General features: G+C 35.1%; 1 protein-coding gene across 1 annotated transcript; it reads right to left on the minus strand.

Moving 5' to 3' along the window:
* Window positions 1–650: 650 nt before the first annotated feature.
* On the minus strand, window positions 651–27,406 carry LOC143248682 (ATP-binding cassette sub-family G member 5-like). The gene is made up of 10 exons (XM_076497291.1): window positions 26,898–27,406; window positions 17,766–17,998; window positions 13,912–14,029; window positions 11,514–11,705; window positions 6,359–6,439; window positions 5,094–5,313; window positions 3,958–4,169; window positions 2,988–3,126; window positions 1,947–2,132; window positions 651–1,359 (listed from the first exon to the last, which is right to left on the minus strand). The coding sequence occupies exons 1-10, from the start codon at window positions 27,064–27,066 to the stop codon at window positions 987–989; spliced, it is 1,923 nt and encodes a 640-aa protein (XP_076353406.1). The 5' UTR covers window positions 27,067–27,406; the 3' UTR covers window positions 651–986.
* Window positions 27,407–27,906: the final 500 nt, after the last annotated feature.

The raw sequence follows: 27,906 nt of genomic DNA on the forward strand, positions 1-27,906 counted from the left end.
TGGCTTAAACGCTTACCGATAATACAGAAACAGTTTTAAAGTAACAGATTTAAACAGGTAGGACACTTCTGTGGTAAAAGATGTATTTTAACTTGACACTCTAGAAACACTTCGCTCATCACAGGACTCAAAGAAAATCCTGATAAAAATCAATACCATTGACCAATTAGAAACGGACAACCTTGTAAATCGGTTGTTTGTTCCTGGTTACTAAAGGTTCATGTAACATCGTAAGTGGACGTAGTTTTCTATGTGTTGTTGTTTTGAATTAAGCACAAAGCTACACAATGGGCTATCTGTGCTCTGCTCACCACGGGTACTGAAACCCGAATTTTAGCGTTGTAAGTCCGTAGACATACCGCTGAGCCACTAGGGGGCAGTTTTCTATAATTCACTAGAATGAACGACACTGTCGAAAGATGTCTAGACTTCAAGTCTTACAAGTTTTACTTCAAGTGGGTTTCTTATCATCACAAAAAGAAAGTCTAGTTTCTGTAATTCAGTAGAGCGAATACCACTAGCAAAAGATGTCTAGGTAAGTGGACGTAGTTTTATGTAATTCAGTGAGTGAACAACTGATAAAAGATGTCAAGGTAAGTAGACGTAGTTTCTGTAATTCAGTAGAGTGAACACCACTGACAACAAATATCTCGGTAAGTGAACGTAGTTTTATGTAATTCAGTGGAGTGAATAACACTCACAAAAGATGTTTTGGTAAGTGGATACAGTTTCCTGTAACTTATTAGTTTGGAGCACACATTAAAAAGGTGTCTATGTTTGTATGTATAAATTTTAGAAGTTCATGTAATATTGCACGAGTGTAGCTCTCGGATTAGTATTGTCCCTTCTTTACAAAATAATCCCCAAATAATTAAGGTTTGAGCTTTGCTTGATTGGAATTAATCGGAAGAAGATGTCACTACGTTATTTAGTCGCGGAATTTTGATTTGATTGGAATTGATCGCAAGAAGATGTCACTACGTTATTTAGTCGCGGAACTTTGACTTGATAAATGCCGGAAGCGGAAGTAGATATATGATGATGTTGACGAACCACATGCCTCCAACGAATACGTAACACATTCCAAAATTGAGCCAGTATTGTAAAGACTGTTCGAAACTTTCCCTTTGAAAGTGATACTTGATGGACAGGTAATGTGTTCCGTTCAACCAGTAGCATTCTCCTGGAACATTGTTGTTGGAACAGGGAAGTGACGCACCGGAAGTCATATTAACAGATGGTGCATTCATTAACGAAGGATTTTGGTCAAACTCATTTTCGTTCAGAAAAGCCCCTGCATAACGGTAGATGACTCCGTAACTTAAGTAATACAACCAATCCGGCAAAGCCGCCATTGTCCTGAAAAAAAAACTTATATTTATTACAAATATTTTATTTTACCCGAGTAATGAAACACAGTAAATAAAATTCATGAAAAAATTATAAGTAAGTAATTAAATTAATAAAGAGCATAATTAATTGTTTGGGTAATAGTTTAAAACTATAAATCTTCGTTTATATAAGATGAAGAGATATTCGTAACATGATAAAAACAAAGAAATTTACGAGCTTTAAGTATTGTCATTTTAAGCTTTTAAACTTACTTTAAATAAATCTCTTTCTTTTGAACATATGGAGATATAAATGGAGGTTTACAATAATTGTAACGTTTCAGTTACTTGTTTATACCATACTCCACAATTTTAGTTTGAACGCTACTCAGTGCTGCCACCTTTTGGGTTAATGATAAACTTGAAAAAAAGTTTATAAATAATTTACATACCGTATGCAAATAACTAGTAATTGGCTAATTATATAATATGTTTTACGTTTATGTACGTATCCAAGTAAAGTTTAACAAGAATTGACGTAACTATCAAAACATTTATTTTTATTTATCTTTTAAAGGAAAACAAAATTACCAGCCACATTTAAAGTTAACTTACCTGACTGTTCCACTAGCTAGTATTATGTATACCAGCAAGATGCATGTACTAGTAAGAAAGGCTGTGTACGAGCTGCGAACAAATATCATTAAAGCAATGGTCTGTTGCTCGGCAAAGGTGTAAACTGCCCATAACACTCCGCAAAAAGTAGCCCACCTATCCCAGTCTTGACGTAAACGTGTTCCTCTTGAAATTATTATTAAAAAAAAAAAAAACAACAACGGAAGTTGTGAATAAACAAATCGAGAACATTTAACGAACCATTAAAAGAAAAGAAAAGATATGTTTTGTTATAGTCATCTGATAACTCTTTGGACTTATAACACTAAAAATCGAGATTCGATTGCCGTGGTGTGTAAAGCAGAGATAGCACATTGTGTAGCTTTGCGCTCAACAACGATAAATAACGAAACAACACGATAATCTGAAAGGGAGGAATAATAAATGAATGCAGGAAATAGCAATTGCACATTTGGTTATCGTGATCCTGCTAGCTTCTGTACTGATGGGAATAGTATGCAGTTGGTTCATGATCCCATGAGAAACGTTACTTCTTAGTAAACACAAATGACGTTTAAAATACGTATATTTTAAAACGTTAAACGGAGGAAGGATAACCATGGATCTTCATCAAACTGTCGTTTTTAAATTATTCATTGAATTTTTAATTTGTTTGTTTATAGGCGTAAAGCTTCACAGTGGGCTATCAAAAGTACAACATTCGCAGGTATCGAACTTATTTTTAACGTTATAAGCCCTCTAGCTTGCCATTAAGTCACAAGGGAACTTTTTCTTTTTTCCATTAAATTATCATGATATTATACGTTAGTATGGTTTATAAACACTACAGAAGTAATATCACTTTAGATATACTATTAACGACCAGAATTAAAATTTATATAAAAGTTTGGGTCAACGTATTTCGTACCATATTCGATTCAGTTCACTTATGTTTAACAAAAAAAACAACAACAAAAGAACTCGGATGACGGACTCATTATATCAGTAAGAAATAACAATATAGAAATAACTTTTACTTACGTATAAATGATTGTTGCCCCGGCCCAGACTGTCATAAGATTTAGTGGTACACTACAAACGATACGACTTAATATAAACAATGGCCCTCGATACATGCCTTGGCGAGACTCATTGTAATATCTTGTCCGATGCACACCATCTGGTGAATAAACTATAAATGTGTATTTGTGACACTTCACAAAACCTATTCAACGATTTCTTACTTGCTACTTTCACTTAACACTAAAACCCTGACAATTCATATATCACACAAATATCTATTAAGCCTAATAGTCCATAATGGCAGAACCGAGGGGACTAGTTCCCTCTAAATTTCGAGAGGTTTATGATTTGCACAACTAGATTTCAGTTTTAATTATAAAATGATAGCTCATTAATAAATAGGCAGACAATCTAAAAGTGATGTAATCCTTGAGGAACAAACAAAAAGAGCCGAGAAGATAAAAGATGAGATTATGTTAAAAAAGTAGAAGGTAAATGAAACTGTTTAAGTTAACATAAAAGTCGCCTGTTGTATTTTTCTCGTATCGTGATGTCTCCTCCATTCGAACAAATTTGCCTCCGAGGCCCAAATAAACTTGATACAATTTGTTGCCATCCTGTGAGATACGATGCAAAAACAGATTAACATTATAACATTCCGAAACTTTATTAGAACATAACGAACTCTTAAAGTACAAATGAGTCATACTAGCCACACGGTTATTGTGCTTTCTGAAACTGACAAGTTATAATTTAAACCTACAATGCTTATTTTATTGTGCAGCTGACACAATTTGCCAACAGTTTTAGAAGGATTCTGTTATTCATTTGGAAAGGACGTCGTCAAGGCGACGTTACTAAGGCAAAGAGGAATAAAAAAGAAACCTCGGAGGTGTAAGTTACTCTCTAATTTATACACTTACAACGATATAATTTTAAAAGTTACTTTACTCCGAATATTTTAAAAGCTTTAAAAGTTTTAACTTACAGGTCAGTGCTGTGATTCCTGCTCCTAGAAGAGATATTCCGACTAGACAGTTGAACAGCAAACCATTTCGTGAAATGTAACTCTGTTGTGTATTTCCCAATGGAAAATACAACAGGTAGAGAATGGTGAAGAAAACAGGAAGCGCCACCACGTGGAGAGTAAGGCGCTCGAAGGCGCTGTTGTTGACGTTAAATAAAGACGTAAATGATCTTCTGTAAATAGGCAATAAAACGAACAAGACGGTGAAAAAAGATAATAAAAATAAACTTCTATAATAAACGTAAAAGACCCCTAGTGGGACAGCGGTAAATCTACGGACTTAAAACGCTAAAATACGCGGTTCGATTACCCATGGTGAACATAACAGATAATCCAATTAACTTTGCACTAAATCAAACAAACAAATTAAATGTAAGTACTCCATCTGAAACAAAATTTACTGAATTAACTTTACAGTACTTTAATTGTTAACGCATGCCAACATATAACAACTTCTTTCATCGACACAATTCATTAGTTATTATTTGTTCTGGTTCTTTCTCAGAGTCGTCACGCGATCGATATTTTATATTACTCTGTATCTATATAAACTTACGAATAAATAAATCAACTACTACAACGTAAAACGTTTAGACTCAAGCATAAATCGATATAAAAAATCAGACGCAAAACTTTGCTTTATGTCTTTATAGTGTGCTTAGCAGCTCATAGATGGCAATAAAATAGCTCCATCTCCGTACGCATATTATGTGGTCGTCTTGCTCGTTGTTCAGTAAACAAAACTTACACGATGGTTCTTCTGTGCTGTGTCCATTGAAGGCACGAAAATCCTATTTTTAGACTTCTAAATCCTCAGACTTACTGCTGAGCTCCTATAGGCTAAACAATAGCAATAAATATCCTGTATATATATATATTTTGTGTGTGTTTAAGCGTACAATGGACTGTCAGCGCTGTGCCCATCGAGAGATGCCATAACCCGATATTAGCGTTATAAACCTACAAGTTTTCATTTGAGTCATCGAGGGGTGCCATTCTGTGCATCAACATATATAATTTAAATATTCTAAATACAATTCTAACTTTGAATATTATTCTTATGAATTGACGTGCATGTTCATATTAATATGTGCTACCGCATAAGGGCCGTGAACACCTTCCATCCTGATGGCTGACCATATGCCGTCAAAGGTAGCTTCCATTGGGTGTCTCCATTTTTCAAAATTCCGGTTTTCTGTGTTGACACCTTGCGATATTTAGTGCCTACCGTTTTGAATCTCTCCACCAAGTCAACAATTTGTGAACTGGATTCAAAGAACCTTTCTCGGGTACGACGATCCACAGTAGACAGACACACTAATATGAAAACATTATTAAAATAATATGAAATTCAAACAAAAGTCTGCAGTAATAAATTTTTAACTTTTGTAATAGAAAGAAGAGAATCTCACGACTAAAATGTTGATTATTTTTAAAGAATATATTCTGAATTGCCGTAAACAACAGCCTAATATAACTTTTTTTTTTGTATCCATTAGGGTTTTTTTTAGTAATTTTGGCACAAATTTTCACTCATCAGGTGCGATTTACTAAAATTAACTGGTTACGCCTACATGCAGATTTGGCCCATCATACTAGCAAACACTTATTTGCTTGCTTTACTTTGACAAGTGAGGCCTATCCAACTGTCACACGTTTATTTCCATTAGATTTATTTGATAATAAAATTTGGTAGGTTAGGCTTGATATATCCTCGTCCATTATATCTTTGAGACGAACTTCTTTATATACTATTACTGCAGAATGAGTAAACCATAATGACTGGGTAAATCATATTACGTCAAACTGTAATTTTACAATTTAATAAACAGCGATGACGATACAAAAAATACAAAACATAAATACATTTTCATTTAAGGATAAGTTGTTAAAAGATATTTTTTTAAAAATTATGAAATTTATTTAAATTGATTTTTCAAATAAAGTCTATAAGTTAACACCGCCAAAACAAACCTATTATAAATAGTGCACATTAATAATTAATAAAACAGTTGAAAAACACAAACAAGAAAAATTCGCTGAAACTTCAAATCGAAAAATTCGCTGAAACTTCAATGACCGAAGAAGGTCGAAACGTTGTTCGCTCTTCTATGTAACAAAACGCGTTTTGCATTCGTCACTGATTATTAAATCGGTTATTGTGAACAAGCGATTCGTAATTAATTATGGACAGTGTCCTATGTAAGTTTAATTTTCAACAAAATTTAGTTAGGCCTACGAATACAAATACATCATGTTTTAACTTGCATATATATCTAACAAATAATAACAAATCTATAAATTAACGCGTTAATTTTTAATTATTTCGACGTTTTGTAACGATAAACAGCTCAGCACTTACAATAGTATGTTAACGGATTTTCCCGGTCAGGGCATGGAAAACCGACACTACGGAAGTATTCCATCATCATTCTTGTGCTACCTGTACACAAAACCAAATTTCCTTAAATGTCTCGTCACCAAGAATAAAAAATTTGCTTAAATAGTTTCGTTTTGAGCTTACAGATAAATTATATTTCTTACAACTTGCTTTAGTTTTTGTTTCAACTTTTTATAGCATCTCTCTCCTGTTGCTTTACTCTAAGCCTAATGCGAACGAACGAATGTTACTATAGGGAGATAAAACCCGAATATTCAACGAAATGGTTCAAAGTAGAAAATAAAAATACGTTTTCAAAGATTCGGACAAATGACATTCATCACGTTGACAGACATTCTTGCACTTTCGCAGAATTCTTAACCATTTCTTTTTGTATTTTGAGATGTAAAATCTACATGTATATTAATCTATTTTTACAGGAATAAAAAACGATTATTTTTTTTGCTGGAAGTTGTAACAGACGAAAATTTTCATAGTGTATGTCCTGCTAACTTTTTTTGGACGCTCATTAACATTGGTTTAGAACATATTTGAAATTTTCTAAGATAAAGAATGTATAAAATGAGTAGATAATGAAAACAGATAAAAAAGGAAGTTGAAATATTTAGTCAGTAGAAAAGTGGTATATATGAGGAAAAAATGTTTTATTTCTAGCGTGGTAGGTTATCATACGCATTTGGCTCACCAAAACAATGACAAAAGCAAAAAACAACTTTTAATCTATAAAGAACTTCGTGATTTGTTTTGGTTGTCCCCTAATTTTGAAATGATAAACCAGAAAGTTTGCAACTATCCAACAGCAACAGTGCCTACCGTTACCCTAATAGACTCTCTTTTTTGTAATGCAAATGAAGTTCATAAGTGAGGAACATACATAAAATGCGCGCGCGTGTGTGTGTACGTGTGTAAAATAAATATGAAATACTGAAATCGTGTACGAATTCAACTGATTAAGAATTGTTGTAAAAGAGTATTTCTAAGAACATGCATTTAACTAATTAACAGTTATAAGAAAACGAAAACATCGCATCTTCAGTTAGGCTTTATTAACTCTTAAAGAGTTATTAAAGCTTCAACGTAAATCGTCAGCACTTTCACCCCTCCTCCGTTTCTGAAGGTTAAATTGCATGAGTCACGACGTTTGTGCGTTATTTTCAAAATTTTTATTAAATAGCACTGTTACTACTTACGTCAATAAGATTAGCATCAAAACGTAGTTTGTAATTTAAGTTTCAAAATTATATGTTTTAATTTCCTAATTTAAAACTAAATGTTAAGAAAAAATGTTAAGTGTCAGTTTTTGTGTATCACATAACATGTCCAGTTACCTTACTGCTCAGTCTATATTTTATTACGCTCACCATACAACACGTACAGGTATCTAACTAGTTAGAAACTCGAAGTGGAGATATAGACAAGCTAAATATAAAATAAGAACCTCCCACCTTTATGATTTGTTGAGATATCAATATATTTAGCAAATCTACTGAAGTGGCTCCGCCATTAAAACCAATCATTTGAAAATTCTTAATTAATACTACCTACTACTAATTAGCTCAACTTTATAACCAATATAAAAACGATTTAATCCTCTACATTTTCGGCAAAATTCTTTCTCTCATCTTTAAATCACTCATAAACAACTGTCAGAATTATGTAGGCTTCAAAAATTATTGTCTTTACACACCCCACCCGGGTCCAAACAAGGCTTATGGATAGTACGTACGTCCGAGTGCAAAATTTCGTAACACGGGTACGCACATGAAATCAATGTTTGTCTATGTATTTCTCATTTACTTTCTATGTTTTAAGAAATATAACTAAAATTTAAACATTTAAGAGTAAATAGTGATGTGTATATTTGTACATATATGTAAAGTAAGATAGTAGAAATAGTATACTTTTGTAGGGTGTGTGTGTGTTTTCTTATAGCAAAGCCACTATCTGCTGAGCCCACCGAGAGGAATCGAACCCCTGATTTTAGCGTTGCAAGTCCGTAGACATACCGCTGTACTTGCAGGGGGCACTTTTGTAGGACAATACATAGTTACGCCTACTGCATTTGTGTTATTCTAATTGTCTAAACTGAGGTAAATTTAAAACCACAATATACCACATTCGAAACTTGACAACTTTATAACAAAAGAAAAGTACATTTTATAAGTATGTGCCCAAATAACACCACATATGCTGCGTAATTCGACAGACATCAAATAAATGGGCAGTACTACTGAAATACCTACTTAGTAAATGGATCGACGAGGTTCAAAATCTACAATGTTTATTGAACCAGAGCAACTTTCAACCATATAATAAATTTTTCATATATTCTAATTGCAATTTTATTACCTTTGGAAGTTTCTTTTGTAAGTGTTGTAGGAAACATAAGCCACTTAGCCCAATATTGTTTTTTTGAAGCAGGGGCATGTATGACACTTTTCTGTTTCGCACTTGCATTCTTGCTCTCGAGAGTGTCGTGTTACGAGTATCGTGTACAATGACGTACGTTGAGACGGTCCGTGATGTCAGCTTTATTTACAGTTGGTTTAACTTTAGATATTGAAAGTAAAATAAACACAGAAAATTTATGGGATATGTTTAACAGTTGAAACTCTCAGAATACGTACTTTGAAACATCGTGATTAAGAGGATGAAATATGAGAATCTTGAGACAAAGAAAAGTACATTTAAATATAGAATGAAAACCGCTTTGTTCTCGTACTAGTTAAATATAATTGCCAATTTCACAGACAAATATTAATAAAATATACTTCATTAAAAATATGAATCTTAGTGTGCAAAAGCCTCATAATGTTTATTAAAACTCTACCAAATTTTGTGAAGATACACTTAATATATTAAAAGTTACTAGCATATAAACTGTAATGAGTAGAAATGGTTACGAGATTGGTTCGATGACTGTGTACGAATGTAAATTATTAAGAATTATTATAAAAGAGTATTTTTTCAAGAACATGCATTTAATTAATTAACAGTTATAAGAAAACGAAAACATCACATCTTCAGTTAGGCTTAAGTAACTCTAGAGAGTTAAGAAAGCTGCCACGTAAATCGTCAGTTAGTCTGAAATTATCCTGAATTATAGCTTTAACTTTACATGGAACATCATCCGAGTTATTGTTCTTTAAGTCTTGTAATTCTTTTTGTATTTCGATTTTTGTATGTAAAATAATTTCCTGTTTTGTGAGTGTGTGTGTGCTATTTACGTTTTCATGCTTGGCTACTTTAACCAATCTTTTCCATAACATTTTTCAATAAATAATCTGTAAGACTTATAGCCATGATCCATGTTTTCTTTGTTAACTGTGTATTAGCTGCAATATTTTTAGTAATATTTTATTTTTTTATGTTGCGATTAACTCTAAGATATTTTAGTAATGTTTCCTGTTGCTTTTGTTTTTAAACTGTAACTTACCTTTCAGAATTTTCGTTAATGATTTCTTCTCTTTTTTTTTTTCATTATATTTTTCGATTACTTTACAAATCTTACCAATAATTTCGTTTTGATAAATTACCCCAGCGTTCCCAGAACGATCACGTTTAGCTATTTTAAGCGGAGTGATACATAGTTTCTCACAGTGTTTTAGATGTTTTGAGAGCCATCAACCACAACATTGACCTAACTTTTCTAGACGGCTGCTTTCAATTTTGTGCAAATTTTTATAAACTAAATGCAAATAAAATAAAGATGAAACATGTTATAATCAAAACCGTGGGAAGTACTGTTTCCAGAAAGAAGAGCAGCTTTCCATGTGTAAAACTGCTCAACAAATTCGCAGGAGAACCATTGACTTGGAAAATAATGCGTGACTCATATGAATAGCCTTTTCCCAAATTCCCAGAGCTTTTGGGTTTTTAACAAGTGCAATTACCATTAAATGCAACTTTATTGAATGTCCGGTTGATAATTTCTAAAATAATAGGTTAATTGTACATTTAATGCTTGAGACTTATTCAATATATGCTTTTTTTTCTCTCGTAAACTATTTTCATAAAGCGTTTAGATCTACATTTACCAAATATTGGGATTATTATTTTAGAAGAGGTACCAGTTGTCATACAGACACCTATAAGACCCAGCTTAGATTACAAACACCCCTCATGACCTGAATAAATGTTGGATGAAATTCAAATTTATAATTTTCAAATTTTCCATCTTCCCGATGAAGACTTCTGAATTTCAAATTTTCTTTCGCTATTGAAATGTTCACTATAGCTGGCAATCACTGTTAACTGTTGAATAAATAACAGGGGGGAAGCTCACGTGAATTAAACAAGAAAAGAGATGATATAACGAAGTAATCATATAAAACCAACAAAATATTTCTGATACAAATTACTATTTAAAATATGCATACATTATATGAAATAAAAACTTAGACCACACATTTTAATAGAACATTCATCACGATTTCAACGTTCTACTCTATACGGTCTCTGTTTCGTCTATACACCTACAATGTATAACAACTCCGGGCTTGTGAAGTAGCTATTAAAGAAGGTTAGGCCTCCGAATGTTTGTTATATCTCTTTCTCTGTGCGTATATTTTGTATTGTTTTAGTAAGTATACTGATTTTCAAAGTGAGGAACTTGCAGATATAATGTATTTAAATGAGCAGAAATGAATAAAAAATCAATCACGATATTTTTGTAATATTAGGGCTAATAAACTTTGAAGATGGAAAGCAATATTGCATTAAATGTGGGACATTAAGCCTAATATACTTTGAAAATTAAATGGTGTATTACATTAAATCTGTATTATTAAGGCCAATGAACGTTGAAATAAAATATTATAATGACCTAGAACATTAGCAAGATGAAACATTATGTCATTGATTAGACTCCTTATTTATTTATTTTATTTTAAATTTAACTGTTTTGTTTTTCATGAACACAATTAAATATTCTACATTACAAGTTGCAAAGTTATTAGCTCTTGTTGAAGAGACTTGTAACTAATACAGTGATGGGTTATATAATATTTCAGTTGAGTAAACAATAATTATTACTATCGGAACATTAAGGATTATTAATTAACCATTACCGAAGTTTAAATGTTATGACGGACATGAGTTATTTTCTAAAAGTTACCTGTGTACACTACATCTCCGAGACACAGATAAGTCACTCGGTCCAAAAATGGAAAAATGTCTGATCTTGGTTGGTCTATGCTGATGATAGCAATGCGTTTGTACTTTTTAGCATGATTGGACAGGCTAGATAAGATGAAATAGCTGTTTAAAGGATCCACTTCGTAGGTAGGTTCATCCAAGAGTACAAGAACTGTCGAAGAATAATTAAATTATTAAAGACCAACATTTTAAGGGTTGATGTCTTCCAACAGCGATAAACATATTAATCTGATCCTAAAAAAATTGGAAAACAAGAGTAAGATGGTTCGATATCGGTAAATAACAAATACTCTTCTGTAATAATATTAGTATAGACTTTAAACTTCTGAAAAAAACAATAACTTCAGACTCTTCATTTTAAAAGTCCATTAAGTATTAAATGAATCTAGTTTTAACGAACATAGTTCAGTATGTCTTAATCACGCTACCTGGATTGCGCACTAAGAAACGTGCTGCGAAAGGATTCCATGATAGAAAGGAGGAGGAGTTGTGTTTATGTCCGTGCTAATCTCAGCTAGCGTGTAAATCAGTCAAACTGTATTGACCTTTTATTATAATACAAAATTTTTAGATATAAGGAATCATTTGAAGCGTATATAATTGATACGTTTGCTACTTCAATAACATAAGCTTTGTCTCATAACGTTCCTCTTCCTACATTGGACTATCTACTGACTGACAGACATACAAAAAAGTTAAAAATACAAAGACAATGGCCTGCAGCTATGCAGACACACGGATAAATAGATTTATAATATAGCCTAAAGTAAGGCACACATAAGGATAAGTACATTTACAGTATGACCTGGAGGAAACCATAGTTATGGACAAATACAGTACTAGTACACGAACGGTCTGAAGTTTAGTATATAATAATATAATATGTATTTATTAATGACACATCTACTAAGGCTATTTGCAACGGTTCTTAATTTTAAGCGAGGGAAGGGCAGCCAGTCAGGAACTCCCACACACCACCTACGTTAAAGGACTGACTGTCACTTTTATAACGCACTCACAGGGAATATGCCATGTCATCGCCAGATATGAATTCGATACTTCAGGTCCGAAATGAGTATACTAGTAGAATAATTTATTTCTTGTTAATAAGTAACCCTGCATGGTTAAGGCGCTTCACTAGCATTCTGAGGGTCAGAAGTAAAAATGCCTGTCCCACCGAATATGCTCGTTCTTTCAGCCGTAGGAGAGTTATAATGTTGCAGCCATTCTCACTATTCGTTGGTAAAAGAGTAGTCCAAGAGTTGACGTTGGGTAATAATGACTAGATGCCTTCCCTCTAGTCTTTTGCTGTTAAATTAGGAACGGATAGTACAGGTAGCCCTCGTGCATCTTTGCGCGAAATTCAAACAAACAATTGTTGTTAAGCGCAAAGCTACACAGTGGGCTATCTGTGCTGTGCCTATTATAAGTACCTAAACCCGAGTTTGGTACAAAAAACATGGCTATATTATCAAAGCTACACGGTGGGCTAGCTGTGCTGTGCCTATTACAAGTACATAAACCCGAGTTTGGTACAAAAAACATGGTTATATAATCAAAGGAAACGTGAAAGTAATAAATATTTTTTGTGTATTTTAAACAATTAACACGTGTTGTTATGACATAAGTTCTGAAACAACAATACTTGTGTACTCTAAACAATGAAAGAATCTTGTTGCAACGTAAGTTCTGAAACAACAATACTTGTGTACTCTAAACAATGAACGAATCTTGTTATGAGATAAGTTCTGAAACAACAATACTTGTGTACTCTAAACAATGAATAAGTCTTCTTATGACATAAGTTCTAAAACAGTAACATTTGTGTGCTCTAAACAATGAATAAGTCTTCTTATGACATAAGTTCTAAAACAGTAATACTTGTGCACTCTAAATAATGAATAAGTCTTCTTACGACATAAGTTCTAAAACAGTAGTACTTGTTTGCTCTAAACAATGAATAAGTCTTCTTATGACATAAGTTCTAAAACAGTAATACTTGTGTATTCTAAACAATGTATGTCTTCTTATGATGCAAATTCTAAAACAGTAATACTTGTGTTCTCTAAAGAATGAACAAGTCTGGTTGTGACGCAAGTTCTAAAACAACAATACTTGTGTATTCTAGACAATGAACAAGTCTTCTTATGACAAATGGTCATAAATTTGAGAACAATTTGATGATTGTCATCAGTTTTCTTGTACTTAACATGCTATTAAATTAATTAAGACTCCGACGTTCTTAGTGAGGACAATTCTGATAGATTGCTGCTTTAGTCTGTTTTGTTTTTTCCTGATGACTAAGAAACCTTGACCAGAAGTTGTCGTATGTCTACAAAGTGTCAAGCAGTACTTACCAGGATCTTTAACTAGTTCCGTTCCGATGGCTAAACGTCTGTAATCACTGACAGCGAGAGTGCTGACTTCTCTATCGGACACCTGGTTCAAGGCTAAGTCTGTCATGACTTGTTTAACCTAGATGGAAAGCAATCGAGTTATCCAGCACACAAAAAGTACCGTGAGAGGTTTACAGATACGACCTCGCGTGACTGTTGTCTATTTCGTAATAGGTATCGTTTGAACCCAAACATTCAAATACTTATGTTTCTCGGTGTGTATTATTTTATTATTATTTAATATTTCTTGTGATTATATTTATAACCACAATGTTAACGTTGAGAAGAGGTTTTATTCTATTACTTTATGAGAATAATTGTAACAGTTATCGACATTTTTCCACAACATTACTGTGTTGAACAATAGGGTTAGCTGACACTGGGTTTGGAAAAGGTACTTATCGAAAACATTTATTCATTGCTTGTTATCCTTTGTATTCATGACCTCATGTTATCGAAAACATTTATTCATTGCTTGTTATCCTTTGTATTCATGACCTCATGTTATCGAAAACATTTATTCATTGCTTGTTATCCTTTGTATTCATGACCTCATGTTATCGAACACATTTATTCATTGCTTGTTATCCTTTTATTCATGACCTCATGTTATCGAAAACATTTATTCATTGCTTGTTATCCTTTGTATTCATGACCTCATGTTATCGAAAACATTTATTCATTGCTTGTTATCCTTTGTATTCATGACCTCATGTTATCGAAAACATTTATTCATTGCTTGTTATCCTTTGTATTCATGACCTCATGTTATCGAAAACATTTATTCATTGTTTGTTATTTTTTGTATTCATGGCTTCATGTTCTACGTTTCAACTTAACATCTATGTTTTCATAACTTGTTATCTTACATTTTCATGAGTTGATATCTTATGTTTACATGACTTGAAATCAAATTATTTCATGACTAGATATCCTATGATTTCATTATTTGTTATTATATCTTTATATCCTTTGTTTTTTAGTACTTGATGTTCTGTATATTCGTAACTAGATATCCTACGTTTTTGTGACTTTATATCGAATGTTGTTCATTAATATTACATTTATCAACTTAGGACGGTGCAATCCTTTGTAACGTAGAACGACTACCATACATACAAAATGTTGAAATAACTATGTAACTAAATATTAACCATTCTATGGTTACATTTATCACATTACGGTTACTGTATATCACACGCATTTGTTTCTAGTGATTGTGAACGGATATATACAAACAGTACAAACTTGTATCCCATCTGAGAGAAACTACATGATAACACTGGCACAAAAATCTGTTCGGTGTATTTTGTTGTTTTTGAAACAAATCAACAATATTACATTGTATTTTGTCGCATGGCTAAATAATTTTACAAACTTTACGTAGGCTACTAACACATGAAAGAAACACGTTTCACTTCCCTCATTTTTACAGTATAACAGATAAACTTAGCTTCCCTTTCACCCATCCTTTCCAACAAATTTAGTCAATCGTGATACATTGCTGTAACACACAACTTTGAAGAGAAAAGAGTCTATAACACGGCACTTACCCGGCTTTACTGTAACACACAACTTTGAAGAGGAAAGAGTCTATAACACGGCACTTACCCGGCTTTACCGTAACACACAACTTTGAAGAGGAAAGAGTCTATAACACGGCACTTACCCGGCTTTACTGTAACACACAACTTTGAAGAGGAAAGAGTCTATAACACGGCACTTACACGGGTTTACTGTAACACACAACTTTGAAGAGGAAAGAGTCTATAACACGTCACTTACTCGGCTTTGCTGTAACAGATAACTTTGAAGGGGAAAGAGTCTATAACACGGCACTTACCCGGCTTTACTGTAATAGATAACTTTGAAGAAGAAAGAGTCTATAACACGTCACCTACCCGGCTTTACTTTAATAGATAACTTTGAAGGGGAAAGAGTCTATAACACGGCACTTACTCGGCTTTACTGTAACAGATAACTTTGAAGAGGAAAGAGTCTATAACACGTCACTTACCCGGCTTTACTGTAACAGATAACTTTGAAGAGGAAAGAGTCTATAACACGTCACTTACCCGGCTTTACTTTAACAGATAACTTTGAAGGGGAAAGAGTCTATAACACGTCACTTACCCGGCTTTACTGTAACAGATAACTTTGAAGAGGAAAGAGTCTATAACACGTCACTTACCCGGCTTTACTGTAACAGATAATTTTGAAGGGGAAAGAGCCTATAACACGTCACTTAACCAGCTTTACTGTAACAGATAACTTTGAAGAGGAAAGAGTCTATAACACGTCACTTACCCGGCTTTACTTTAATAGATAACTTTGAAGGGGAAAGAGTCTATAACACAGCACTTACCCGGCTTTACTGTAACAGATAACTTTAAAGGGGAAAGAGCCGATAACACGGCACTTACTCGGCTTTGCTGTAACAGATAACTTTGAAGGGGAAAGAGTCTATAACACGGCACTTACCCGGCTTTACTGTAACAGATAACTTTAAAGGGGAAAGAGCCTATAACACGGCACTTACTCGGCTTTGCTGTAACAGATAACTTTGAAGAGGAAAGAGCCTATAACACGTCACTTACCCGGCTTTACCGTAACAGATAACTTTGAAGAGGAAAGAGTCTATAACACGTCACCTACCCGGCTTTACTGTAACAGATAACTTTAAAGGGGAAAGAGTCTATAACACGGCACTTACCCGGCTTTACCGTAACAGATAACTTTGAAGGGGAAAGAGTCTATAACACGTCACTTACCCGACTTTACCGTAACACACAACTTTGAAAAGGAAAGAGTCTATAACACGTCACTTACCCGGCTTTACTGTAACAGATAACTTTGAAGGGGAAAGAGTCTATAACACGTCACTTAACCGGCTTTACTGTAACAGATAACTTTGAAGGGGAAAGAGTCTATAACATGTCACTTAACCGGCTTTACTGTAACAGATAACTTTGAAGGGGAAAGAGCCTATAACACGTCACTTACCCGGCTTTATCGTAACACACAACTTTGAAGAGGAAAGAGTCTATAACACGGCACTTAGCCGGCTTTACCGTAACACACAACTTTGAAGAGGAAAGAGTCTATAACACGGCACTTACCCGGCTTTACTGTAACAGATAACTTTGAAGAGGAAAGAGTCTATAACACGTCACTTACCCGGCTTTACTGTAACAGATAACTTTGAAGGGGAAAGAGTCTATAACACGTCACTTACCCGGCTTTACTGTTACAGATAACTTTGAAGAGGAAAGAGTCTATAACACGTCACTTACCCGGCTTTACTGTAACAGATAACTTTGAAGGGGAAAGAGCCTATAACACATCACTTACCCGGCTTTACTGTAACAGATAACTTTGAAGAGGAAAGAGTCTATAACACGTCACTTACCCGGCTTTACTGTAACAGATAATTTTGAAGGGGAAAGAGCCTATAACACGTCACTTAACCAGCTTTACTGTAACAGATAATTTTGAAGAGGAAAGAGTCTATAACACGTCACTTACCCGGCTTTACTGTAACAGATAACTTTGAAGGGGAAAGAGTCTATAACACGTCACTTATCCGGCTTTACTGTAACAGATAACTTTGAAGAGGAAAGAGTCTATAACACGTCACTTACCCGGCTTTACTGTAACAGATAACTTTGAAGAGGAAAGAGTCTATAACACGTCACTTACCCGGCTTTACTGTAACAGATAATTTTGAAGGGGAAAGAGCCTATAACACGTCACTTAACCAGCTTTACTGTAACAGATAACTTTGAAGAGGAAAGAGTCTATAACACGTCACTTACCTGGTTTCTTTTCATGGCGTTAGATACTTTGGATCCAATATTCAGTTCTCCTGCGTACATTAGAGTTTGGTGGACAGTGAGTCCAGGTATAAAGGGCACATTTTTGGGAACATAGCCACACTGCTCTTGGAATAGGCGGGTGGACATTGGGACGTCATTCAAGAGAATTTGACCACGGGTAAGTCCCATAGCTCTTCGAGCTATTACCTCCAGTAAAGTCTTCTTTCCACTTCCTAGAAAATTTAGACCACATGGTAACTGGACTTTGTACCCTCCTGGCACATATTAACGTATACTGAGTGAATTTTGTACCCTTTTGGTATATGTTAAGGTATACTAACTGAAATTTGTGTTCTTGTGGTACATGTTAACGTATAGTAACTGGATTTTGTGCTCTTTTGGTACATGATAACATTTACTAACGGGTCGTTTTTTGCTCTTCTGGTACACGTTAACGTATATTGACTGGATTTCGTCAGTCTAAAGAACAGACAGACACAAAGACATGACTAAGGGAAATTTAGAATATTAATTTCCTTCTCCTGATATTATCCTGTGTATGGTTATAGTTTCAGGAAGATCGTGGTTGGGATCCCGTTACCAAACATTCCCACCCTCTCAGCCTTAGGAGCGTGATAACGTTATAATGTGATGTCCAGTCCCACTTTTCATCAGTGAAAAATAGTCCCAAGAGTTGGTGGTCAGTCTATCGCTTTTAAATTAGGAACAGTTAGCAAAGGTAATATGTGGACACCTTTCCTAATTAGTGGGCTCGACTATTTCAGCCACACCGATCGCTAACAGGCACATAAAATCAAGCAAACAGCCATTCAATCTCCATAGACAAACATTGGCAGTAGAATGGGTCGTACTGAAGAGCCCAGTGACTTTCAAGGTTGTACTGTCATAGGATGCCACCTTTCCAATAAGTCAGCTCATCCGATTTCTGCCCTGCTAGAGCTGCCTCGGTTAACTGTAAGTGCTATTATTGTGGAGTGGAAACGTCTAGGAGCAAAAACAGCTCAGCCACGAAGAGGTAGGCCACACAAGCTCACAGAACGGGACCACCGAGTTCTGAAGCGCATAGCGCGTAAACATCGTCCGTTCACAGTTGCAACACTCACTACTGACTTCCAAACTGCCTCTGGAAGCAACGTCAGTACAAGAACTGTTCGTCAGAAGCTTCATTAAATGGTTTTCCATGGCGGAGCAGCCACACACAAGCCTAAGATTACCACGCGCAATGTCAAGCGTCGGCTGGAGTGGTATAAAGCACACCGCCATTGGACTCTGGAGCAGTGAAAACGCGTTCTCTGGAGTGATGAACCACGCTTCACTGCCTGGCAGTCAGACGGACGAATCTGTGTTTGGCGGATGCCAGGAGAACGCTACCTACCTGAATACATAATGCCAACTGTAAAGTTCTATGGAGGAGGAATAATGGTCTGGGGCTGTTTCTCATGATTTGGACTAGGCTCGTTAGTTCCAGTGAAGGGAAATCTTAATGCTACAGCATATAATGAAATTCTAGAGAATTGTGTGCTTCCAAGTTTGTGGCAACAGTTTGGGGAAGGAAGGCTCTTTTTGTTTCAGCATCATAACATTGCCCCGTGCACAAAGCGAAATCTATGAAGACATTGTTTGCCAAGGTTGGTGTGGAAGAACTTGACTGGTCTGCACAGAGCCCTGACCTCAACCCCATTGAACAACTTTGGGATGCATTGGAAAGCCGACTGCGAGCCAGGCCTTCTCACCTGCCATCAGTACCCGACCTCACTAATGCTCTTGTGGCTGAATAGGAGCAAATCCCCGCAGCCATGTTCCAAAATCTAGTGAAAAGTCTTCCCAGAAGAGTGGAGATTATTATAGCAGCAAAGGGGGGGACCAACTCCATATTAATACCCACGGTTTTGGAATGAGATGTTCAACAAGCACACAGAGGTGTGACGGTCTGGTGTTCGCATACTTTTGGCCATGTAGTGTAGCTCTTGAGCAGTTTCGTGCAAAATTAAACAAATAAGCAAAACCAAGAAACAGGGCTAGTGCCTACTGCCAGTAATTATGATTGTATCGTCATTCGATAGGGCAAAACAGTTTTTATGAGCTTTGACTACCTATTTTATTTTATCATTCTGTGCAAAATTTATAAAGCTTAAGAATATACTCTACAACCCAGTAACCCCTGTACGCCATCTTACAAAAAAAATTAAACAAACAAGTTTAAGGTAAAAAAAATGGGCACTTCTCATTTCACACATAAATAATTTTAACGTTATAGTTCGAGATAATGGCAATGTTTGTACACTGACAGAGAAGTCATGTTTATTGTAGTCAATTCATTAGGTGAGTTCAAACACTCTCATATTTAAACATTACCCTAGTCCCTAAACCACGAGGCATCAAGTGTGATAAACATTACCCTAGTCCCAAAACCACGAAGATTTAAGTGCCATAAACAAATCCTATCTTCCTAAAAGTATCTCATGTGCGAAAACAAAAAGGAAATATATGAAGGGGGAACTTTCTCTGTCAGAAGTAAAGTCTAAAATAGTATTCCTGATACAGCATGTTTACTAGAAGTAAACAATATTTATTAAAAATGAAAAATAAATTAATGAATGCTTCTATTGAATCATTTATATTCTCTCTACGATTATGTCTACAATTTTCAATCACATATTCCAGGTATCGGTATTTAGGTCTTGTAGACCTGAAAGGATCAGTTTCTTGTGTTCCAGATATCAGTATTTAGGTCTTGTAGACCTGGAAGAGTCAGGTTCTTGTGTTCCAGATATCAGTGTTTAGGTCTTGTAGACCTGGAAGGGTCAGGTTCTTGTGTTCCAGATATCAGTGTTTAGGTCTTGTAGACCTGTAAGGATCAGGTTCTTGTGTTCCAGATATCAGTATTTAGGTCTTGTAGACCTGGAAGGGTCAGGTTCTTGTGTTCCAGATATCAGTGTTTAGGTCTTGTAGACCTGTAAGGATCAGGTTCTTGTGTTCCAGATATCAGTGTTTAGGTCTTGTAGACCTGTAAGGATCAGGTTCTTGTGTTCCAGATATCAGTATTTAGGTCTTGTAGACCTGGAAGGGTCAGGTTCTGAAGATCTCTTTTTCCCTCCTGCACTTGTTTAATATCTGTTCTATGTTTACTTAATTACTCGTAAGAGGGCTAGAGTTTAACTAGTCCACTTTTTTACTCTAACTACGTTTAGGGTGAGGATCATGTATGTAACTATATTAACACTGCTGTGTTGAATACATTTTCTATTACGTTAAAGTCCACACCACACCAACCGATCCCATTATACTTTTTACATTTTAAATTTTGGCAAGAGTATTTACACCTAAAAACAGTTTTTAATGATTTCGCAGTAAATTGTATATATATATGTCTAGTTTTAGGAAATCTTAATTTATTTTTATTCCTAATATAAGTGTTAATAGTTAGAGGTACTTAGGACTATTTTCGTCGAATATCCATAAACGGTCGAGCTCACACAGTAGATTATTATTATGCCAATTTTTCGCGAAATAATTTAGCGAACTGTGTTTTTATATTCGCGTATTGATGTGTAACTATTGAGGAAACTCATTTAAATAATCTGTATGTTGTTGTAAGCAGTGTGCTCTGTAGTTTTTGTAATTTAGGTTTAATTTGTTCTATTGCTTTGTTATTCATAAATGTTTACTACGTTTCTAGCCGATGCTCTGCTATTTTTACCTGTTAGACTTATAAAGTTCGTGTGCTGCCAGTCTTTGGTCTTGACATTGCTTAAGTGTTCAATCCATGTTAAGTTTGTGTCATATATTAGGCCTAGCTGATGTTTTCGTCTAGAGCAGTGTTTCATTTATATCCAGTTCTGTAGTGTCTATTTTTTTTCTGCGTTTAGTTAATTTTGCGAAAACGACTAATGGAGTTTTAGGTACTTTGATTTTTAACTTGATATTTTTGGCAGTATTCTTTTATTTCATTAAGTTGAGGTTGAATATTTGTAACTGCGATAAACAATATGGTAACAACTTTTCCAAACTGCTACACCATCTGCGAACTGCGACGAATACCCATGATTCTCATCATTTAAAGACATGTTGTTAACGTACGTGGCGAACAGAAGAGGGTTAATCACTCCTCCGTGTGGGATAACTGCCTCCTGAATAAAAGAGTCCGAGAAGGTTCTTTCAGCATTCATTTAACATTTTCTATTTTCCAGAAAGTTGTTTTTGTTTTAATTTCGCGCAAAGCTACTCGAGGGCTATCTGCGCTAGCCGTCCCTAATTCAGCAGTGTAAGACTAGAGGGAAGACAGCTAGTCATCACCACCCACCGCCAACTCTTGGGCTACTCTTTTACCATCGAATAGTGGGATTGACCGTCACATTATAACGCCCCCACGGCTGAAGGGACGAGCATATTTTGGTGTGACAGGGATTCGAACCCGCGATCCTCGGATTACGAGTCGAACGCCTTAACTCGCTTGGCCATGCCGGGCCTCAGAAAGTTGGATAACCATAATTGATAGACTAGAGGGAAGGCAGCTAGTCAACACCGCGAAATAGCGTAATGTTTACAACACGAGCTATGAACTCTCAGGTTTATAGTCCGAACACGTTGACCAGTAGACCATATCCGACCGCCAGTGCAAGACCTCTGAATTTTAACTGAAGCTTTATCTTTAATAAGGTCGAAACTGGGTGCATAAACAAAACGCTTTTTCTGTATAAAATGAAGGGAAACTTAGTCAGCGGTATCCACCGCCAACTCTGAGACTACTATAATAGAATGGTGTAATTTGACTGCTACTTTTATAATACAACTATGGCGATTGTGCAGTAAAGAGACTCCAGTCTTCGATCGAATTCACATTCCGACGTGCTAACGACTAGGCCACGCTTGCCCCAGTAAAAAGTATATACTTTTAACTGACACATTCAGTATTAACATATAGTTTTGAGGCCTTCCCGGTAGCACAGCTGTATGGCTGCGGACTTAAGCGCTAGAAACCGAGATTTGATACCCGTGGTGGGCAGAGCATACACAGCTACACCGTGTAGCTTTGTGTTTAATTATAAGTAAATAATTTTGAGTTGGATGAAGGGCGCAGGGCGCATCATTTACGTTACAGCCAAAATTTCCTTGCAGTATATGATTCTAAAATAATTTTACCTAAAATACGTGTACAGGGTAATGTTGTTGTTGTTTTTAAATTTCACACAAAGCTACTCGAGGGCTATCTGCGCTAGCCGTCCCTAATTAAGCAGTGTAAGACAAGAGGGAAGGCAGCTAGTCATCACCACCCACCGCCAACTCTTGGGCTACTCTTTCACCAACGAATAATGGGATCGACCGTCACATTATAACCTTTCCACGGCTGGGAGGGCGAGAATGTTTGGTGCGATCGGGATTCGAACCCGCGACCCTCGGATTACGAGTCGAACGCCTTAATACGCCACTGTGTCGAGCCACTGTACAGGGTAAAGATGGTGTTTAATTACATAAAACACAAGGGTTAAAACATGTAACAGTTACAGTTAAAAAAAAAGATAATCCATCAACCTTATCATTATTCAATTCCAGAAACATTTTGTTTCCTAAGAAAATTAAGAAATGTGAATAATATAAAGAAATTTATATTAATAATAATGATTATTAATGATTAATAATAAATATAGCAAAATTATTTGTAATAGTAGAGCAACTATTATCTGTATCATATAAGATTAGTGTAAATTTGAAATAACTATTAGCCTCCATTACACGTTATTACTACCCAAACATGTTTCATGTACTTCACTTGGATTATTTATATTTTAAATTACTGAAGTTTTTCTAAATGATGTTGAAAAATAAACTAATTTGTTGTTACTGTTTAAAAAAAGGTTAGCAAAAATATCTTGTCGATCTTTTGTCACGAATAACAAAACTACAAAATAGGCTTCACAAAACTGATGAAAGTAAGCTTCAATTCACTGGACTGTTGTGTTAACACTAGATGGACTAGATATGGTTGTGTTAACACTAGATGGACTAGATATGGTTGTGTTAACACTAGATGGACTAGATATGGTTGTGTTAACACTAGATGGATTAGATTTGGTTGTGTTAACACTAGATGGATTAGATTTGGTTGTGTTAGCACTAGATGGATTAGATATAGTTGTGTTAGCACTAGATGGATCAGATATGGTTGTTTCAACACTAGATGAATTGCATATGGCTGTGTTAATAGTATATTAATTACATATGGCTGTGTTAACACTAGTTGAATTATATACTGTTCTGCTAACATTAGATGAATTAAATAACATCAGATGGATTACATATGGTTGTGCTAAAACTAGATGGATTAGATTCTATGTATTAACAGCAAGATGAAGTAAATATGGTTGTGTTAACACTAGATAGATTAGATACTGTTGTATTAACACCAGATAAATTAAATATGGTTGTGTTAACACTAGATAGATTACATACTGTTGTATTAACACCAAATGGATTAAATATGGTTGTGTTAACACTAGATAGATTAGATACTGTTGTATTAACACCAGATAAATTAAATATGGTTGTGTTAACACTAGATAGATTAGATACTGTTGTATTAACACCAGATAAATTAAATATGGTTGTGTTAACACTAGATAGATTAGATACTGTTGTATTAACACCAAATGGATTAAATATTGTTGTGTTAACACTAGATAGATTAGATACTGTTGTATTAACACCAGATAAATTAAATATGGTTGTGTTAACACTAGATAGATTAGATACTGTTGTATTAACACCAGATAAATTAAATATGGTTGTGTTAACACTAGATAGATTAGATACTGTTGTATTAACACCAAATGGATTAAATATTGTTGTGTTAACACTAGATGAACCACATATGGCTGTGTTAACACTAGATGGACTACACAGTTTTATGTAAAATATTTAAAACTAAAACGGAGGAGATTTATGGATCACTAATTATTTACAAATACTGGAACAGATTTCACACTACTGAAATCTTCTTCCTGGTTTTTGATGGACTATGAAACAAGGAAACGCATGTGACAAACAGCAATAGAATCGTAACTTTCTTAAATTATTGTATTGGTTAAACAAAATAAAAAACTTGTGATTGAAGTTTATCATAAAAAAACGACTTACATTACTTATGTTTTTAACAATCGTCCAAAACTAGTAAAATTAGATATCTCGAATTACCAGAACTGAAATAAAAAGACAGAATGTCATTTGTATAGAATATTGTTGACAAGTGCTTCATTTTGGTTAATAGGGTCCGTTTGTTACATTTCACGAAAAGCTACCCGTTGGTTATTTGTGCTAGCTCTCCCTAATTTCCTAATTTAGAAGTGGTCAACTGGAGGAAAAGTACTTAGTTAACACCACCAGCTCGTGGGCTACTCTTTATGAACAAAATGTGGAAGTTACCGTCACATTATAACACTCCTACGATTGAAAACGGCGAACATGTTTGTAAGGGAATACGAACCTGGGAGCCACGGACTACGAGTCGAGTGACCTCATCACCAGGCCAGGCTCCTTCCCAAAGAAAATGTCATTAGGACTACAAATATCATGTCGCTATTCATCATCAAGAGATATCGATTAATATAAACGTTATGTTAAATTACTAATAAAGTTGTAGGTAAAAAGTTAATGGTGCAATTATTCGGTTTATTATTCTCAAACTTACTATATGTGTTGTTATTTCTTCAACATTTCGAGCGGTGTGTTCTCTGACCGTCGTCAGATATATTAAACATTTTTTTGTAAATGCTATTTATGTACTTAACAGGAATCGAAATCCCGAACCGAGGATCCCGAAAACGGGCGCCTTAACCACTCTTCTATCAGAAGGCTGTAATATTTCTCTTGACAGGGATTTCGATTTTAAACCATATTACTTCAAACTCTAAAAGGAATGCGAGGCCAAATGTAACCATGGGTTTTCAGAAATAAGAATTTCTTTTCGTCCCGCCCACAATACGGTATAACCAGATTGGTTAATAACTTGAACTGTTATTGATGGGGTAAAAGCTACAAAACGGTTGTTATATTGTCATATCTCTTTAAAAATAATAATTTGGAAAAGTGGTTTTAACAAGCAGAAGGTACTTCAATCCCACTGGACCACACCTTTGGGCACAACAAAATTCAAGCCCACTGGACCACATCTTTGGGCACAACACAATTTAAGCCCACTGGACCACACCTTTGGGCACAACACAATAAGCTACCTTCTTTTATAGTTTTATACTGCTCTGAGAATACCGAAAATTTGGGTAGGGATGGATAGATCCAAATACCCTTAATTTTGATGTGGTAATCCATCGTCCATGCTAAGACCCTTCAAGGATCTAAACTTATCTCTGTCTCAGACCTTTTCAGGGGTTTCAAAACTAACTACGTTCTTCGCTGGTCACCCCTAATGCAATCATTACTACCATATTCACAAGGAGGTTGTGAGTTATACAATAATTCCTGATGCAACACCAGACGATGTCCGGAGAACTCGCTAGAAGAAATATTACGAAACTAATAAAACTGATAATAAAGTCCAGAACGACAGTCCAAATATTTATACCGTTAGTAATAGTGACATCTCGTCTCAATCATTCTGTTAAATTACAGGAAGCTACAGAATAACTCAGGCATAAATCAGGTTAGGCATAGTTGTTTTAGTGTTAACGCGTTATTCTTTACAGGCATACTGCAAGAAAAAAAAAACACCTTACCGAGAATATCTCACTGCTGTAAGATCCGTTTGAGAATACAGGGGTATGACAATATCGGTATTTCATATCTGGAATATCTCATTGATACATAGTTGTTTTGAAAGTATGTGGGTGTGATAATATAGGTATGGTCTATCTGAATTATCTCATTGACACACAAATGTTTTGAAAGTACAGAGGTATTACAGCATTTGCATGATTTCACTACACGTTAACAAAACTTATAAAATCCACGTCTAAATCTGTTGTACTTTTAATAATGAAGTTATTTGAATTTTTCTAGTACAAATAAAGTGCGTTATTACGCTACTAGAACGAAACCTAACTGTAACACACAGTACTAAAATGATTTTATCGTAATGCTAAAAAAACTTGTCGTTATTACCTTTAGAGCCAAGTATTGCCATCACTTCTCCTGCGTGGACTTCAAAAGTTACATCTTTTAAAATAATTCCCATAGGAGCGGATCCCAGGATTTTCTGGACGTACGACCCTCCGCCGACCTGTCCCATGTGGAAGACACTAATTAATTCTAACACGTGGTCACCATCCATGTTCGATTTTTTTTTCTGTTTTCAGAAGAAGAAGAAGAAGAAAAATGGATGATAGAATGACCCTAATGATGATACCATAAACTCGGATAATTTCGTCTACAATTAGTGAAATACTATCGTAGTTGTTACAGAAACATACATGAGACCGAGATTAAACGACTCGTAAACAAACAAACGTAATACTGATTACCGCAATGTTTTCTTAGTCTTAATTAAACCGTAAGTCTAAATAACTTCTAAAAGGCTTAGGCTACAGCGTGTGTTATTGCCTGTCACATTCAGAAGTTTTCTGTTATTCTGTACGCATTAGGTCAAACCATCACGACCACATTCAGCCTCAGAGGACGAAGCCCTTGTGTCGAAGACAACGCCCTCTTTCCTCTTAAAATAAGCACTCAGTCGAAACGTTACAAAGCCCAACTCGATTCTTCTTCGTTGTGGAGGTTCGGTAACCTGGACAGAGGTGGAACAAACGCGTTCTTTTTTGAAGGATATCCGCACTCCACAAGGGTTGTATTATTTTAACAACACTCTTCTGCCATTCTGAAATTTGTATATATAAAAAAGAAGCTATGCCCTGGGCTAAAATTATAAATCCCTTCAAGCCCTCGTTTACGCGTAAGGATGCCGTGCGGTACTTAGTATGTGCCCGGGGCACTTTTGTTAGTGGCGTAGTGTTATTTGGAGAAACAGAAAGTTTGATTTAAATTGGGTAAATTATTCATAAAAAAAAAAAAAAGTTTCACGAGTTTCGCTGGAACAGATTGGCTTTCCTGGGAAAACAGTGTGAACTGGTGTGAACTTGGTGTAGAATGAAACACTTACAGGTTTAAAATGTAA

Source organism: Tachypleus tridentatus, chromosome 4, assembly GCF_004210375.1.
Source record: "Tachypleus tridentatus isolate NWPU-2018 chromosome 4, ASM421037v1, whole genome shotgun sequence".
Classification (NCBI taxonomy): Eukaryota; Metazoa; Arthropoda; class Merostomata; order Xiphosura; family Limulidae; genus Tachypleus; species Tachypleus tridentatus.